The following is a 15515-nucleotide window of genomic DNA, read 5'->3' as shown; positions in this document are numbered from 1 at the left end:
ATTTGGGTTCTTTTAGGTGACACGACCCCAAAGCAGTCCAAAGTGATGCGAGCCATCTTGTGGCTCTGTGGAATGGAGAGCCTGGGCCAGGAGCCCCCAAGCACCGTGGAACCGGTCATAGCTTCCTTGGAAGAAAATCCCCTTGTAAAAACCCTTCTGGACATCAACCTCATCGTCTGTGTAAGCTGCGCCATTTTTCTCTGGGGCTACTTTGCTTAATGTGGGGGTGAACCCAGGGGTCCAGTCTGTTGTCCGAGCCCTGTTTTTGTAATGAAAGGGAATAAATAATAAAGCTTTGTTTGTTTACTGTGAGGCTTCAAAGGAGTTCATTTTCAACGTGACATTTAGCTTTTCTTAAAAGGGAATGGGGTCAGAAGGTGGGGGAGAAAAGTGTCAAAGCTATCTCTTCTCTTCTGTTCAGTCTTCTTGTCTATTGTGCAACACCAAGGGGGAATTCAGAGGGATAAACAAGCGAAGAGACCCACTAGAGCTCCCAGCCTGGCAGCAGACCCCTCGCCAAGGCCAAGCGCGCTAGCGTTTGAACTTGCCCGGTTCACCTTCCGAGTACAGGGAATGGGACCCACAGGCCACCACTCGCCTTCCACTCCTGCTGACTTTGGGCGAAGGAGTGGCTTTATCCCAGGACTGGAATCACAGGCCAAGGCGCAGGGCTACCCCAAAGATGGCATCAGGGCTGGCTCTGTGAGCCTGCCCTTGACCTTAGCCGTGCACATGGCAGACACAGCCTGGGAAGACCCCAGCAGAGCCCAGAATGGAGAAAGGCGGACGGCTGGGGCTGCAGGGAACAGGGCTGGCCGCTCTTCAGGTCCAAAGCCCCACAGCCCCTCGGCCAGTAGAGATTTGCTGTGGAAATGCCCATCCCTCTGGCTACTTGTTTGAGGGGAAGCAGCCTTGTGGGAATTAAGCGGAAAAATAGTCAATGCCAGCACTTGGGAAGTACACACAGTTTTCTCCAATTTTCTTAAAGCACAAGATTCTAGGGCACCCCCTCTGGTCTACTTCCCAGATATCATAACGAGAAGCAAGTGTCACAGTGAGGAAAGCTCTAGGGGACCAGACACTCAGCAGCAGCTTCCTGGATATCAGCACCCTCCTGATGACCAGGGATGGCCACTTAGAGTTCACATTATAAAACCTCTCCTTTCTGATGGTATTTGTGCCAGAATGGGACAGTGAGGTGGTGACTGTCCCAGCAGGGGTAATCACCTCTCTGTGGGACCTTGGAGATGCTTCCATCATGATGCGGTTACGGCTCTGAACACAAGCTGACCTCCATGCCCCACTCTGGGCCTCGCCCATTCAAGAAGATGGGCAGTAGCCTTGGTTTGGTATTTACCTTTGACACGCAGACAAAAATCAAATGATTACTGTTTTTCTTTAGATTGGAGCTGTTGGGGTTGGGAGATTTTAATAAATGAAGGAGAATGAAAACTGAAACTTCTCTTCAAATAGAGAAGGTCTGTGTTGTGTTTTGGAGCCATCAATAACAAAACATGTGTGCCACTCTGGGGAGAATGTCCAGCACGGACCTTCCTGGTCCCCGGGCACCCACACCATCTCCTTGGCAAGCATGGCATCTTGCTCTCCTCCTGAGCACCAGAGCTGTAGAGGGAGCAGGTCCAAGGTGCCACAGAGTTGCCTGGGCAGTGGCCTCCCTGGAGAGGGGGCTCAAGGCCAATGAGCAACCGATACCAACACCCTTGGTCTTTATAGGGAGCCCGATCTACAGTCTGGGGCAGGGGGATGGCGTCTTAGGAGGAAGAGAGGAAGAGTCGGCCTTCAGCAAAAATAAATTTAAGATACAGGGGGAAGTGGGTTTATAGGTATATATATTTTCACTGACATTATTAAGTGCAAGAAGCACTTTGGGGGCCCAGGGATCTTTGAGGTCTCAGCCAAATTCTGTTTGGTGAGGAGACAACAGGTGTGCGTGCGCGTGCATACACACACACACACACACACACACAAGCCACAGTTTTGCTTCCAAGAATTATAAAGTTTTCATATAAACCACAGAATATATTTAATTCAAATTAAACATGAAACTAGAATAATGTTCGGGTCCTTATCAAGTAGCAATTACATTGTTTAAAAAAAAAAAAAAAAAGAACAGTACATTTCCTTCTACATTCTGGCGATCCAACAAGGCACAAGTCACATCCAGCTCGCTGAGGTGACAGATCCAGCAGTCACCATCAATGCTCACGGGTTGGAGGGGGTCGGGGAGGGACGACCATACTTCATACAAAACGATTCTGCAGCAATGGTGAAGGAGAAGAACCTCCCTCCTAATATATAAGAATGAAAGTCCAAGTAGCAGGAAGTAGGCGATTTGCATAATGCAAATGTATTTTATTAAATAGATTGTTCACGCACTACTTCTTCTTCATTCCAAATTGCCTTTTGTGCCACCTGCCTCAACGGCAGTGACAAAGCTTCCTAGGCGCTTCTCGGCAGTAATACTCCTTCCATTCTAGGTACTTCTTTTTTCTTTTTTTCTCTTTCTTTTTAAAAATTTTTTTAAAAAAATTTTTGGCATGATTTCTTTCCCGTGTAAAGAAAACCAACTTCTTCAAAGACACAGATCATTCAGCTTAAAGTGTCAGCCTCCACCTTCTCCTGAGGCTGTGGGAAGGCAAAGGCCTGCATGCCAGACCTTCTTCCCTTCACTGAAAGCTCTTCACTGTTTGGGCTGCGGAGAGAACCATGCACCTGCCCGGTTCGGGCTCCACAGTGGAAGGGGGCGGGGCAGGGGGCGGGGCTTTCTTCACAGGGCGGTGCTTTCTGTATCGTTGTCTATATCCAACAGAATGCGTCCCGGCAGGTCTTTGCTGGCTGAGTCTGAATGCATGTCAGGAAAGGTGCTGCGAAGCGGCTCTGAAACTCTAGAACTGGTGTCTGGACAAAAACAGGAGACGTGCTGTCAGCGTATGGTAATGCTCACGAGGCCGCTCGCCGGCGCTCTAGAAGAGAAGCTGGACAGTCTGAGTCAGCCCATGCACACACACTTTGGCTCACTACAGGCACCGTCAGCCCCTGGAAGTTGAGTCAAGCCTCTCAGACCCCAGAGCAGCTGAGTCGCACAGCCCTATCTCCTGGTTCTGGTGGCCCTTCCCAGGAGCCCTCAGACAGGGCGCTCGTTCTGCCCGATGAGAGGAAACCTCATTCTTTGCACCAACACGCTAGCTAAAACCTCTTCACAAATCAGGGCTGTGTGCACCTCACTGGACAGAGCCCCCCTCCTCTCGGGCCCGGGAGTCCGTCCTCCTGTAATTCATGCTATGCCAACCTCAGCGCCAGTGACATTTTGGGCTGGGTCAGTCGGGGCTGAGGGGCTGTCCTGTGCCCTGTGGGATGTTTGGCGGCCGTCCTGCCCTTCATGCATGAGATGTCAGTGGCAGCCAGCCCTCTCACCCTCACTGTGACAAACGTTGTCTCCAGACAGGGCCAGATGTCAACCCCTGGGTGACCATCACTGAGGTAGATCACCAGCCTCTCACAAATACCAATTTTCTCTTCTCCTTCTAATACTTAGAAGTTTCTTTTCATGTCTTATGTTGGAGGGAATTCCTCTAGCGAGAGGGCAACCGGAAACCTCAAGCCGTCAGTCCCTCACTCCTCAAAACCCACAAGAGACATCTTCACCTGTCATGGATGGCCTCTTTGTGAGGCCAGAGAAGCTCGGATGCATTCATTCATGAATAAGTACTTACTGAGTGTCTACCTGAGACAGCACAACAGTGAACAAGCCAGACCCAGCTTTAATGAAGTCGGGGGGGTTCAGTGGGGGAGATGGCCCCCCGATCAAGACAGAATTTGTTTCTCCAGTAGGTGTGTGTTTGAGCAAACTGTGAGGGCCTGGTGAGAGGCCCAGTTTTAGGACAGGTGCAGGAGAGAAGGGAGAGGTTCAGATTTGCTGTAGTTTCACGTTGCTGGGCTAGAGCATGCTGGGAGTCTCCCCAATATGTTGAAGAATTACTCATAATTTCTCTTTCACTTGTTCCTTCTCCATGCAGGCTGGGGGCACACGCATGTGCATTCAGTGGGGGGAGGGGGCTCACTGCTTTGAGACTGTTTCCTGCTCATGCACAACCCTACAGTTCTGAGCTGCAAGATCTATCTACTACCTTTTCTCACAAGGGCTCCTGGGTTGGCGGCCCCAGCTCTTCCGGTTTCATGTGCACCACAACTCAAGAGAAATTTCTAGATGGGTGGAGGTGCCAAGGTGTGAGAGGGTTCAAGGGCTGAATGCACTTGACAATTCCAGTCTTACGATAATGGTAAAACCAACTGAACTGTGCTGAGTTGCGGTGTCCAGTGGTGCAGTCAAGGGAAGGGTGGGCTGTGTGCACGGAGCAGGGATCCCAATGTCTTAGACTTGACCTCAGCAGAAAGGAAGTCACGAAGAGCAGGGACTGTGTCTGTCTAGCTCAGGGCATCCCCAGCGCCTAGAACTGTAGCTGCTTAATAGCTGAATCTCAATAAATGTTGTGGCTGGCCAATTGGACGGGTGAATGACAAAGAGCCCTCCAGCTCAACCATCTTTCCAATCCTCCCTTCCTACAGCCTCAGGCAGAGTAGTCATGTCTCCAAGACAAGACTGGTATAAGAAATCCATTGCAAATTCAATCCCCAACCCAACAAGACAGATGGTGCAACCAGTCAGTGTCTCTTTTTAGCCCAAAGAGTTTATCAGAGACTATGCAACTGCCATGCCTGGTGGGGGACGCGTGATGCAAAGGTTCTATACATGCTGATTAGATTTCTACTTGTTAATATGTGGATTTCCATGCAAACCAACACCAAACAGCCACAGACCCTTTTCAGAGGACAGATCTTTTTCCTTCCTTCCTTTCCATCGCATGTAATTTCTGGATTTGTACTTTCCTGAAATTCTCTTTATGATGAATACACAAAAATTCTACAGCGGGGGGAAGAATGTGTGGTGGGAACATAAGGCCTCCTGCCTGCTTCCCTGGTTTGCCTGAGGTTGGCAGATACATTATTTCCCAGCCTTACCCCCCTGCCCCTTACATGAACCATTTTTATTTTTTTAAAGGCAGCTGAGTTTATTTTTATTTATGATTTTATTATAATTTTAAAGTTTTGGGGCACCTGGGTGGCTCAGTGGCTTAAGTCTCTGCCTTCAGCTCAGGTCATGATCTCAGGGTCCTGGGATCGAGCCCCGCATCACGCTCTCTGCTCAGCAGGGAGCCTGCTTCCCTCTCTCTTTCTCTGCCAGCCTCTCTGCCTACTTATGGTCGTTCTCTCTCTGTCAAATAAATAAGATCTTTAAAAAATAAAGTTTTAAGTAGGTTCCATGCCCTGAACTCATGACCCTGAGATCAAGAGTTACCAGCTCTACCCACCGACAGAGCCAGGCTGGCTAAACCACGTTTAAAAAGAAGACAGCAAATCTGTTCACACACAGGAAGTAGGAAGAATCAGCGTGTGTGCAGAGCTAGCTTTTAGAAGGAGACTACTCTTCATCACGATGGTGGCACCACTGAGCAGCTACCACACACCAGACATGGTCCCAGGGGCTACGCACACAGCATCGCGTCAGCTCACTGGCCCTCTGTGAAATGACCCCAAAGCAGCACTAGTATAACCAGTGTAGAGGTAAGAAAGGGAGACCCTGAGAGACTCAGCTCCTCACACAGGATCAGAGCCAGATGGGCTGAACCCTGGAGCCTGGGTTTTCCTTGGTGTAGTGCTCTCCCTCCGCCCCACAGGACTCTGTGCGTCCGCGGGTGAGGGTCCTGACAGAGCAGACAGCTTCTGAGGATATAACGCAGGAGTCTGGACACTCTGGTTCATTGTAGCAAAAAGGGGGGAAAGGTTATTTTACAAAGATTCTAATATTTACCTTGATATGATTCTGATGTTTAGTTATTAAGAATAAACTGCAAGTTTATTTCTTCTGCTTCAGAAGCCACTGAAATGTCCAACTCTGAGCAAAAATCTGTCTGCTTAACGTTAGACATTCATTGGAAAAGATGGGTTGTTAAAACTCCATCAGAACATGGGAAGGAGCATAGAATGTGAGGTGAAATTTAAAAATGCAAGATCAAAATCTATATATGAAAAATAGTTAGAATCATACACTCCCTGGACTTCTAGGGGGAAAAAAAACTAGAGTAGAGAAACAAATAGAATACAAACAGTGCCTTCTTATTTCTAGTTTCCAAATCTCCTTCAATATCCATGGTTAGTTGTTTTTTTTTTTTAATGCATGTCTTTCAGGATATAAAAAGAGGTCAGTTTTAAAAAAGAACACCGTGAGAACTAGTGGCGTGTTGAGTTTGTTTAAGGACGACCCCGAGAGCAATACGGCAGAGGATAGGGGCCTCGTGGATATTCTCAGACTCATGGAATATCACAAAATATTAAGAAATGTCTTTTGCTCCAGAGCATTGTCTTTTTAACCCACAAAAGAACTGGGAAAACCAAGCAGTGCATCAGAATCTAAATTGGGGGCAGGGGTGCCTGGGTGGCTCAGTGGGTTAAAGCCTCTGCCTTCAGCTTGGGTCATGATCCCAGAGTCCTGGGATCGAGTCCCGCATCGGGCTCTCTGCTCGGCAGGGAGCCTGCTTCCTCCTCTATCTCTGCCTGCCTCTCTGCCTACTTGTGATCTCTGTCGAATAAATAAATAAAAATTCTTTAAAAAAAAAATCTAAATAGGGATGACGGGTCCCAGCCCTAGAAGGCTGTGTCTGGACATATGAATTTTTAAAGCGTTGACATATGAATCTAATACATAACTCTGAGCATCTATTTGTTTTTTCCCAAGATAAAAATGATCATCAATGGCTACCGTTTACTTAAGACTCCGTGTAAATTAAGAACTGAAAGATGTTCTCTTATTTTATCTGATTTCACCCCTTCAGGAGAAATTCTCCCAAGTGTCCCCCTCTTACTCATCAGCCAGGTCATTACACAGAGCTGCAATTCTAATTCAGGCACATCCAAGTCTACAAGGTCCTCTTTCCTCTTTCTATTACATCTCAAGCCGGCCCGGTATAGACAAGAACAGGAGTGAGAGAAGTAACAGGGCCAGCCCTTGAGCACCTGACACATGCTGTGGACACTCTTTGTACTCAGGGTGATTGACAGCAAGCATGAACGAAGCCAGCCTCCATTAGTACATGCACTATTAGTAGAGATACAAGCAGGCAGGGGGAGCGTGCCCGGTTAGTAACAGGCATTAGTGCACAAACATGATCATCAAGTAGCACAAATGCTTTGGCCAATCAGGTGCCTTTTCCTTACCATTAATTATTCCAATTTCAGTTCTTACTGAACATGGCAGGTCATACATCTAAATTATTTAATAAAATGTTGAAATTAGAACACTCTTGGCTAGAATCTATTACTTTAAAAACAGCAAGATGTAAACTCTCTTACTTTCGCAGCTAAAAGCCTGGGTCGTGTTTTCTACAGTAATGACCAAGAAGAGGTTCCAGTGACATCAGAGTCCCACCGTTCTCCCCGGGCTGCAGCTGAGCTGGCCCAGGTTGGCGGCCAGAGGTGCCCGGCAGCAACAGTTGCCCCCAAGAGTTTATCTTAAGCCCCGGGCCTTAATTCTACTTTTTGGGGATTAATTGCTCTAAACAAATAACCTGTTTCTAGGAATCTGTTCGTGGTTTTCCATGTAAAAACATGATGTCGTCATAAAGAACCACCTTCCTTGGAAGTTATGTTGAAATACCCAATGGCCATATCCAGGAATGGTTAATAATAGAAGATTCATGAGCCCTAAATGCTGGCCTTCTGTGTGTTCCCGGGGGCAGTCCAGGCCATTTTAAGCTGAAAGTTAATTAACTGAAAGTTAATTCTGCAATACAGAGGTCATTGTGGTGACCTGGAATTTCTTGAGTGTAGGAGAGTTCATAACATGGATTGGTTTTTAAATACTTCGTTAATATCTTAAGGAAAAGTAGTTTTCATATAAAATCTCCCTGACCTGATAATTATAAAGTACAGAGCCTTATGGGGTTGTACTGGGTCAGTAAGATGGCTTTCTGGAAGAAAGACACCTGAGCTGAGAATGGTATTAAACAAAAGACACGATTCTGGTTTGTAGTTTTCCATCAAAAAGAGGGAAAGATCTAGGTGGAGGGGAGAAGTTTGGGGTGTCCCAAGTACTGACATGTTGATTAGAGCTTAGTCACTTCACTCTTATATATGACTTCCACACCCTGTCAGGCAACCCCAGGCTTCTCTGGGTTATAGGGAGTGGGGAAGAGGACTCACCCCCGTGCCCTCCTCCATGTCCTAAAGGTCACACTCTAGTTTCCCTTTCTGATTTCTCCAGAAAGTCTTACTCAGACCAAAGCTGTGAATACTCTGCCGAAGTAGCCCACCATAGGCATAGGTTTAAGGCTCAGCTCAGCGGATGAGAGCAACAGTACCCTTAAAGAGAGCCTTATGGTGTCCAAATGCGGACCCAAAGGCAGGATTTAGATGAGCCTCACAGTGCCCCTGGAAAAGCTCATATGGTTTAAGAAAGCAAAATGTAAGCATGCTGGAATGCAAAGGAATTTAGTGGGATCTTTGGAGGAATTTTTTTTTTTTTTTTTTGGTCTTCAGAATTTCCAACATCAAATTAAGAAGCTCCATGCGGTTAACTTGCACTTAAGATACAATTAAAAAAATTAAAGCTCAAGACACAAGGGAACACAATTTTCTGGGCTGACTGCACCCGAGTCCTCTTTGGTTGGAAGTGATGAGCCAATCAATGACAGGTAAATACCTGAGAAGAGCAGGACCCTTTAGGAAAGGCTTACCAACAAGAAAGAAGACACTCCTCCTATCTTACGAGAGTTGCTTGAAATTGGGTTCTCAATCTACGGACATCTACCTCTTGAACTGCGAGCACAGCAGCTCAGCATAAGGATTTGTCTAACACTACAGAACGGTGGCAGGGGCCTCAAGGAGCTGCTCCTGAGCACAGAGTCACAAGCACATTTGCAAAACACGGCTAAGCAGGAGCATTTGGAGCTATGGAGCGAGCTGCTTGGGGGTGGTTACAGACCTTAGTCCTGGGAACCTTCCCCACCTGTGAGGGCATCTATTGGGAAACAAACAAACAAACACACCAATATGGCTTTGTTTTTCAAAAGTAGAAGCTGGAGTATCATCAGAAATTATTAACCATTTATAACAGTGCATTTATGCAGTATATTCCTGAAAAAGAAATAGGGTTATCAAAAGAAAGACTAATTGGTTAACCATCATTATTTGGGGTACCAGTCTGGGGGATACCACTGGCTCGTTTCAGCAGAGATGTGTAGTACAGCTGGTCAGCCAAGAGGTATATTTCAGCTTCTCTAAAACTAGCTCCACATAGGAAATTTAAAACTAAGCTGTTGTGATTCAAAGCTCCTAACTGCCATTTTAAAAAACACATTAACCCCCCCCCCAATCTACCCCATCCTTAAATCAAATAGTGTATTAGAGCCCTAAGGGTGGAACTTTGAAAAGAAATCATAATTAACTAAAATGATCATGTTCTAGACTGCCCTTAAAAAAAAAAAAAAATACAGGGTGCCGGGGTGGCTCAGTGGGTTAAGCTGCTGCCTTCGGCTCAGGTCATGATCTCAGGGTCCTGGGATCGAGTCCCGCATCGGGCTCTCTGCTCGGCAGGGAGCCTGCTTCCTCCTCTCTCTCTCTCTGCCTGCCTCTCTGCCTATTTGTGATCTCTCTCTGTCAAATGAATAAATAAAATCTTAAAAAAAAAAAAATACACCCCATTAGGTAGCCTACAGAAATGTATACAATCATCACTACCTGAAACAGGTTTCCATGGGAATTATGGAAAATTCTTGATCCTTCCAACACTCAGGACTGGTGCTCTGATGTGCTCACGCCCAAGACCTCCCTTCCTGGGGCATCCAAATGGGCACAGATCACGTTTTTTAAAGTTATGTCTGAAATGTTTCATTTACTATGAACATTTTTAGCTTTAGAAGGAAGGTAAGTATCTTAATGGGGAAATCGCTAAGAAATGAATTTCATGCTCACGTTGTATAATACCTTTCACTAATTAGGTCATTGTACTTGGAAAAAGGTAAATGTAGATAGGTCTTAAACACATATGATACTATAAGTCAGAGGCCAGCCAACTTCAAGGGCCAGGTATTAAATATTTTCAGGCTCTGTGAGCCAAATACTCTCTGAAAGGTCTATACCACCATTACATTAGCAAAAAAGCAGCCAAAGGCAGTTTGTTAACAAATTAGAGTGGCTCTGTCCCAATAAAACTTTGTTTACAAAAATGGGCTATGGGCTGGATCTGGCCAGTGGGTACAGTTTGTTGCCCCCCACTGAAAACCAAGGCCTAAACGAAAGGGGAGTGTCTGGATGTAGTGTGGAAGGGGGAAAGGTCTGAGCTGATTTCTCACTTACCCGTGACTATTTTGGAGGCAGTGGGAGCAGCGTTGGTGAGGGTGCCATCCCCAGCCGAGTGGGCACCAGGAGGATGTGGGGGTGGAGGCATGCTGGGTCGGTTCCTTGGCTTTGGTACTGGTCTTGGTCTTGGTAAGGTTCCGGTGTGTGGCTGTGCCATCTCGGGATTACTCACCGCCTGGGTCTGAGAAGCTGGCAGGCTGGGGTTCTGTTTTCCTAAAGGTGGAGTACTGGGGGGCGTTGGAGTCTGGGGAGGGGTGTGAAGCGGCTGCTCAAGTCCAGGCTCACTGGGCAAAGCCACGGGAGCGGGCGGGCCCTGGCTACTCGGTTTGCTGTGCCCCAGCAGTGCGGCCTGCGTCGGGGGCTGCGGTGGTGGGTGATTGGGAGCTTGTATCGGGGACAGGCTGCTCGAGTACCTCCGGGGTGCAGAAGGCTGTGAGGTGGTGCAGGGCTGGCCGGGGACCTGGCCCACATGCTGGGCGGGAGGAGAAGGGCTTCGCGTGGTTGGCTTTGGTGACAGGCTGGGTAGGTGCTGAGATGTTCCTGGAGAACTCTGGCCCCCGGGATGGCCAGGAGGTGGGTTTCCTGGTTTCGGGGGTGCAGGAGCAGGTTTTTTAACAGCTGCACAAAGGGGGAAAACATCTTTCAGTGAGTAAAGCCAGCACCGCCTTTATGAGGTGAATCTCACAACGGCTGATACCGGGCTCCCGGTGGAAGCATGTGAGCAGGAGGGCATTCACCTCTGTGGTCTGCCTCCTCCAAGGCCCCCGGGCCAGTCCAACCAGGTGAACAGCTGCTGACAAACGTGAATTGAGAACATCCTTCCAAATGCCAGACTGGCCCTCCCCGAAAGCTGTCAAGGCCACGAAAACACAAGGGAGGACAGAAACTGTCATAGCCCAGAGGAGACTCCGGAGAAGAGGCGGCCGCATGCACCGTGGCCTCCTGCATGGGAGCGGGCCCGGGACAGAACATGGCCCCTGGTGGAGCAACTGGTGAAATCCGAACAAAATATGGAGTTTTGTCCATAGTAAAGCAGGAGGGCTGGTTTCTGGGGGGTGACAAATGCACCTTGGGGACCTGGGTCATTAACAGTCGGAGAAGTGGGTGAGGGGCATTTGGGAACAACCAGCACTGCCTCTGCAACTTCTCTGGAAATCTAAAATTTGCTCAAACAAGAGGTTTACGGTTAAAAAAAAAAAAAAAAAAAAAAAAGTACTCTATATACATACCGACCTTTAGATCTTTAAAGACCCATTGTTTATTTTTTTTATTTAAAAAATTTTTAGTAATCTCTACACCCAGTGTGGGGCTTGAACTCATGACTCTGAGATCAAGAGTTGTACGCTCTGCTGATGGAACCAGCCAGGTACCCCGAGGTCTGTCATTTGAAAAGTTTAATATGAAGAGAATTAAGTGAAGGGAGCCACCTCCCTAGATGGACTCGATGCTCTAAGGCCACTGAGCTGCCCACTTGTCAGTGTCCTGCCCGCCCGAAGAATCGGGGAGAAGCAAGAGGAGCTAGAAGAGGGTGACCCCCAAGCACGACTGATCTGCCTGTGTATGCACCATGGCCCCTTGCCTTAAGCCGGCTTCTAGAGGGCTTAATTTTTTTTTTTTTTTAATAACAGAAATTCTACCAATTCTGAAATCATTTGAATTAGCAGATATGCTCTGGATAGAAGTACAAGTAAGTCTGGAAGAGTTGTCTTAGCTAAGGAAGGATGAAGCAAACCACTACCCTCTCCACACCAGCTGAGATCAGCGTCAGAAAGGGGGTGAGGGGGCCAGGGGGCAGAATTTGGTACTGAGGAGGGTGAAATCAAAAACACGGAGACCTGGTTTTGGGCTGGGAGAGATGGGCGGTAAGGGGAGACATTAGCATTTTTCAAATTGTACTGAGGTCCTACTAATCTTCCCGAAAAGCGATCGGGAAATGAAGGAGCATCACTTACCCCACATCACTAGTACCAAATTAGGCCCCTTTCATAAACTGAAGTTCCATTTAAGCCTCGCTTAAGTCCCATTAGCTCCCTGCAGGACATTGTTATACCCATATCACGGTAGAGAAAACTGAGGTTCAGAGAAGTCAAATATTTGCAAAAGATCACACAGCCAGTAACTGGCAGAACAGAGGCTCACAACCATGTTCTATGGACTCCTTGGTCTCTTTTTCAGCTCCTTCCTCCTTCCTACACTGGCTGGCTCTCCACTTACAGGGCTCAGAATTCAAGAATGAAAAGGGTATAAAGTTGGTTCTGCTATGCTGGCCTAGAACTTTTGACCTTGAACCCTGGAAGACCTTTTCCCACAGAAATAACTATGCAGCCGACAAAGAAAGGACTCTTTGGAAGAGTAGCCATACTCTGGTTACCATAAGCAACTTAAAAAGAAAAATGTCTAGCTTTCTATTCTGAGTGGTATAACTGTAAATTCACACTGAATAAAAGACCATTCCTGGCATGAAAGGGTGCCAAGGCAATGAGGAGAGGCGGCAGGGGAGTCGGGTGCCAGGGCCATGGGAGAATGGTGGACCTTGTCCAAGACAAAGCAACAAGGTAAAAAATTAAATTTAAAAATTTCTGATCAAGGGACGCCTGGGTGGCTCAGTTGGTTAAGCAGCTGCCTTCGGCTCAGGTCATGATCCCAGCGTCCTGGGATCGAGTCCCATATCGGGCTCCTTGCTCCGCAGGGAGCCTGCTTCTCCGTCTGACTCTGCCTTCCACTCTGTCTGCCTGTGCTCGCTCTCGCTCGCTCTCTCTGACAAATAAATAAAATCTTAAAAAAAAAAAAATGTCCAATGCCCTGAAAGAGAGTGATGTGACAGAAGAAGACTCGGTGAGTCACGGAGATGGGGCTGGGCTTTAGTCAGAGTGGGACGACAGGGAGGGCTCACAGGGCGGGTAATCTCTGAGCTGGGACCTGAATGCTAAGGAACCACGTGTGGACCAGAGTAGAGAGCCCAGAAATCAGGCCGTGTACATGCGGCCAGCTGATCTTGGACAGGGCACTGAGGACACACAATCGGGAAAGGATGGTTTCTTCAACAGGTGGTGTTGGGAAAAGTGGATATCCACAGGCAAAAGAATAAAAGTGGACCCTTATCTTACACCATAAATAAGAGTCGACTCAAAATGGATAAAGACTTAAACATAAGAGGGGCACCCGGTGGCTCAGTTGGTTAAGCATATGCTTTTGGCTCAGGTCATGATCCTGGGGTCCTGGGACTGAGTCCGGCATTGGGCTCCCGGCTCAGCGGGGAGCCTGCTTCTCCCTCTCCCTTTGCCTGTCACTGCCTCTGCTTGTGCTTTCTCTCTCGGACAAACTTAAAAAAAGAAAAAGGAAGAGGCGAATGAGGTCAGTGCATCCCAGGAACAGAGAGCAAGCAGACCAGCAGTGCTGAAGTTTGGGGAAAGAGGGGCGTGAGAAGTGCAGGGCCCCAAAGCAGGTCCCACTACACACGGGGGAGGTCTGCACAGAAGCCACTGGAGGGAGAGTTTCAACAGAGAGAGGACACGATCTGCCGTGTTTTAGCACAACCTCCCTAACTGCTGAGCAGAGGACGGTAGGGATATGGGTGGGAACGATTCAGATCACACAGCACTCAGGAGCCAGAAAGCCCTGACCTCAATCTAGAGGTTACAGTGGCTGACAGATCTGCAGAACCTGGCTAGACAGAGGCTGGGGTGGTTTCCAAGCAGAGGGCAGGGCTGGAATACCAGATTCCTGGAAAACTGGGAGCACTGTTGACAAGAAACAACCTTTTGTTTGTTAGGCTTTGTGGCTTAAACATATTCCTAAATGCCTGCCTTTCAGCTATTAGTTCACTTCCTTTTAATGATTTTGCTTTTAAATGACTGATTTTTCTGCTTGCCATTTTTTTTTTTTTTTTAAAGTAATCTTTACACCCAATGTGGGGCTTGAACTTAAGACTCCAAGATCAAGAGTCAGGTGTTCCTCCGACGAAGCCAGCCAGGTGGCCCTCTCCTTGCCATTTTGTAACAGACATGGAGATGCTCTCTTGGAAAGCCTTGCACCGTGAATCCCTGCGCTAACCCAAGGAAGTCTGCACATCCCTCCGTAAGGGGAAAGAGTAAAGGTGACTACTTACCTCGGCGCAGAGTGTGCGGGCTAGGGCCTGCGGAATTGTGCCCTGGGCTGACAGAGAGCTGATGGGAGCCAGCCGTGGTTTGGGTCTGGTTCTGGCCAGTGGCCATCTGATTGCTGTTTCTCGCTGGGGCAGGGGCAGGTGCGGGGTCCTTGGGTTTTGGTGGACTACGGAGAGCAGAAGTCAAGTTAGATGTCAGGTACTCCCTGCGAAAGTCAGTCAGCATGCTATCAAAACACCAGATTCCACCAGAGTTTACACCTCCACAGGCAAGGAGGGCATCAGGAATTTTCGATAATTTGCACTGGGTCTGCAAAGCCACTGTTTATTTGGGGCCACACAGAGCTAAATATTTTAGGAGATTCACTGCCTCCATTGTCTTCTAGCTATTTAGCTACTTGAATATCATGAGACACGCCAATTGATAGAGGCCAACAAGGAGTTTCTAGTTTGCTTGTACTTAAATTGGGCAGTATTAAAAAAAACATGAAAGGGCTTCTGGACTTCCAAAGAATGAGATATGACACACACAGTGTACAAAACAAAGCAAAGCTGTGGCAAGATCCCAACAGTCTAAATTATAAAGTGCTTGGTTATTATCAATCGTTTGCACTCTAGGAAAGAGTAACCCTTGAGACTCAGCGATGGCTCCCAGCCCGGAGCTGGTTGGCAGCAGGGTAGACAGAGACCAGAACACGGGCCAATTCCTGGCTCAGAACTTCGTACACTAAGCTTTACAGCTGCATTTTGTCAGGGTCACCAAAGAGTGAACGCCAAAAATACCCACAGGGCACAAAAAACAAAAGCAAATTGACGACTGACATTCCATTTGTCCTTCTGCAGGGCATTCTAGTTATTGTCTTAATGCATTTAGCCTTGATTAAGCAAACCAAAGGCTACAGGTAAATGAAAAATGTTTGAGCCTGCAAATACTTTTTTTTTTCCCTCAAACAAAAAAATTAGAGCTAAAACAAAG

General features: G+C 47.6%; 2 protein-coding genes across 14 annotated transcripts in view; one reads left to right on the top strand and one right to left on the bottom strand.

Annotated features, from left to right (window-relative positions):
• The window catches only part of SLC5A11 (solute carrier family 5 member 11), a 42108-nt gene extending 41802 nt beyond the window's left edge, over positions 1-306 (top strand). For all 4 annotated transcript variants that reach the window (XM_082713946.1, XM_082713947.1, XM_082713945.1 and 1 more), the window contains one exon: positions 17-306. In XM_082713946.1, coding sequence (XP_082570072.1) covers positions 17-219 — 203 coding nt within the window. In that variant the 3' untranslated portion in view covers positions 220-306. The remainder of the gene's footprint in view (positions 1-16) is intronic.
• Positions 307-2019: 1713 nt separating this feature from the next.
• ARHGAP17 (Rho GTPase activating protein 17) overlaps positions 2020-15515 on the bottom strand; it is an 85648-nt gene continuing 72152 nt past the window's right edge. For 3 of the 10 annotated variants that reach the window (XR_014306536.1, XR_014306537.1, XR_014306538.1), the window contains 5 exons: positions 14543-14706; positions 10432-11052; positions 9059-9094; positions 7294-7342; positions 2020-2919 (listed from right to left, as the gene is read on the bottom strand). Coding sequence is in view for 7 of the 10 variants with exons in the window: in XM_082714803.1 (XP_082570929.1) it covers positions 2789-2919; positions 10432-11052; positions 14543-14706 (916 nt within the window). In the remaining 3 variants the exon portion in view is untranslated. The remainder of the gene's footprint in view (positions 2920-7293; positions 7343-9058; positions 9095-10431; positions 11053-14542; positions 14707-15515) is intronic. The other 7 variants (XM_082714803.1, XM_082714806.1, XM_082714809.1 and 4 more) reach the window with 3 other exon arrangements.

This window comes from Mustela nivalis (genome assembly GCF_964662115.1).
Source record: "Mustela nivalis genome assembly, chromosome: 19".
In the NCBI taxonomy this organism is placed as follows: domain Eukaryota; kingdom Metazoa; phylum Chordata; class Mammalia; order Carnivora; family Mustelidae; genus Mustela; species Mustela nivalis.
This window is presented reverse-complemented; position numbering and strand designations above follow the sequence as displayed.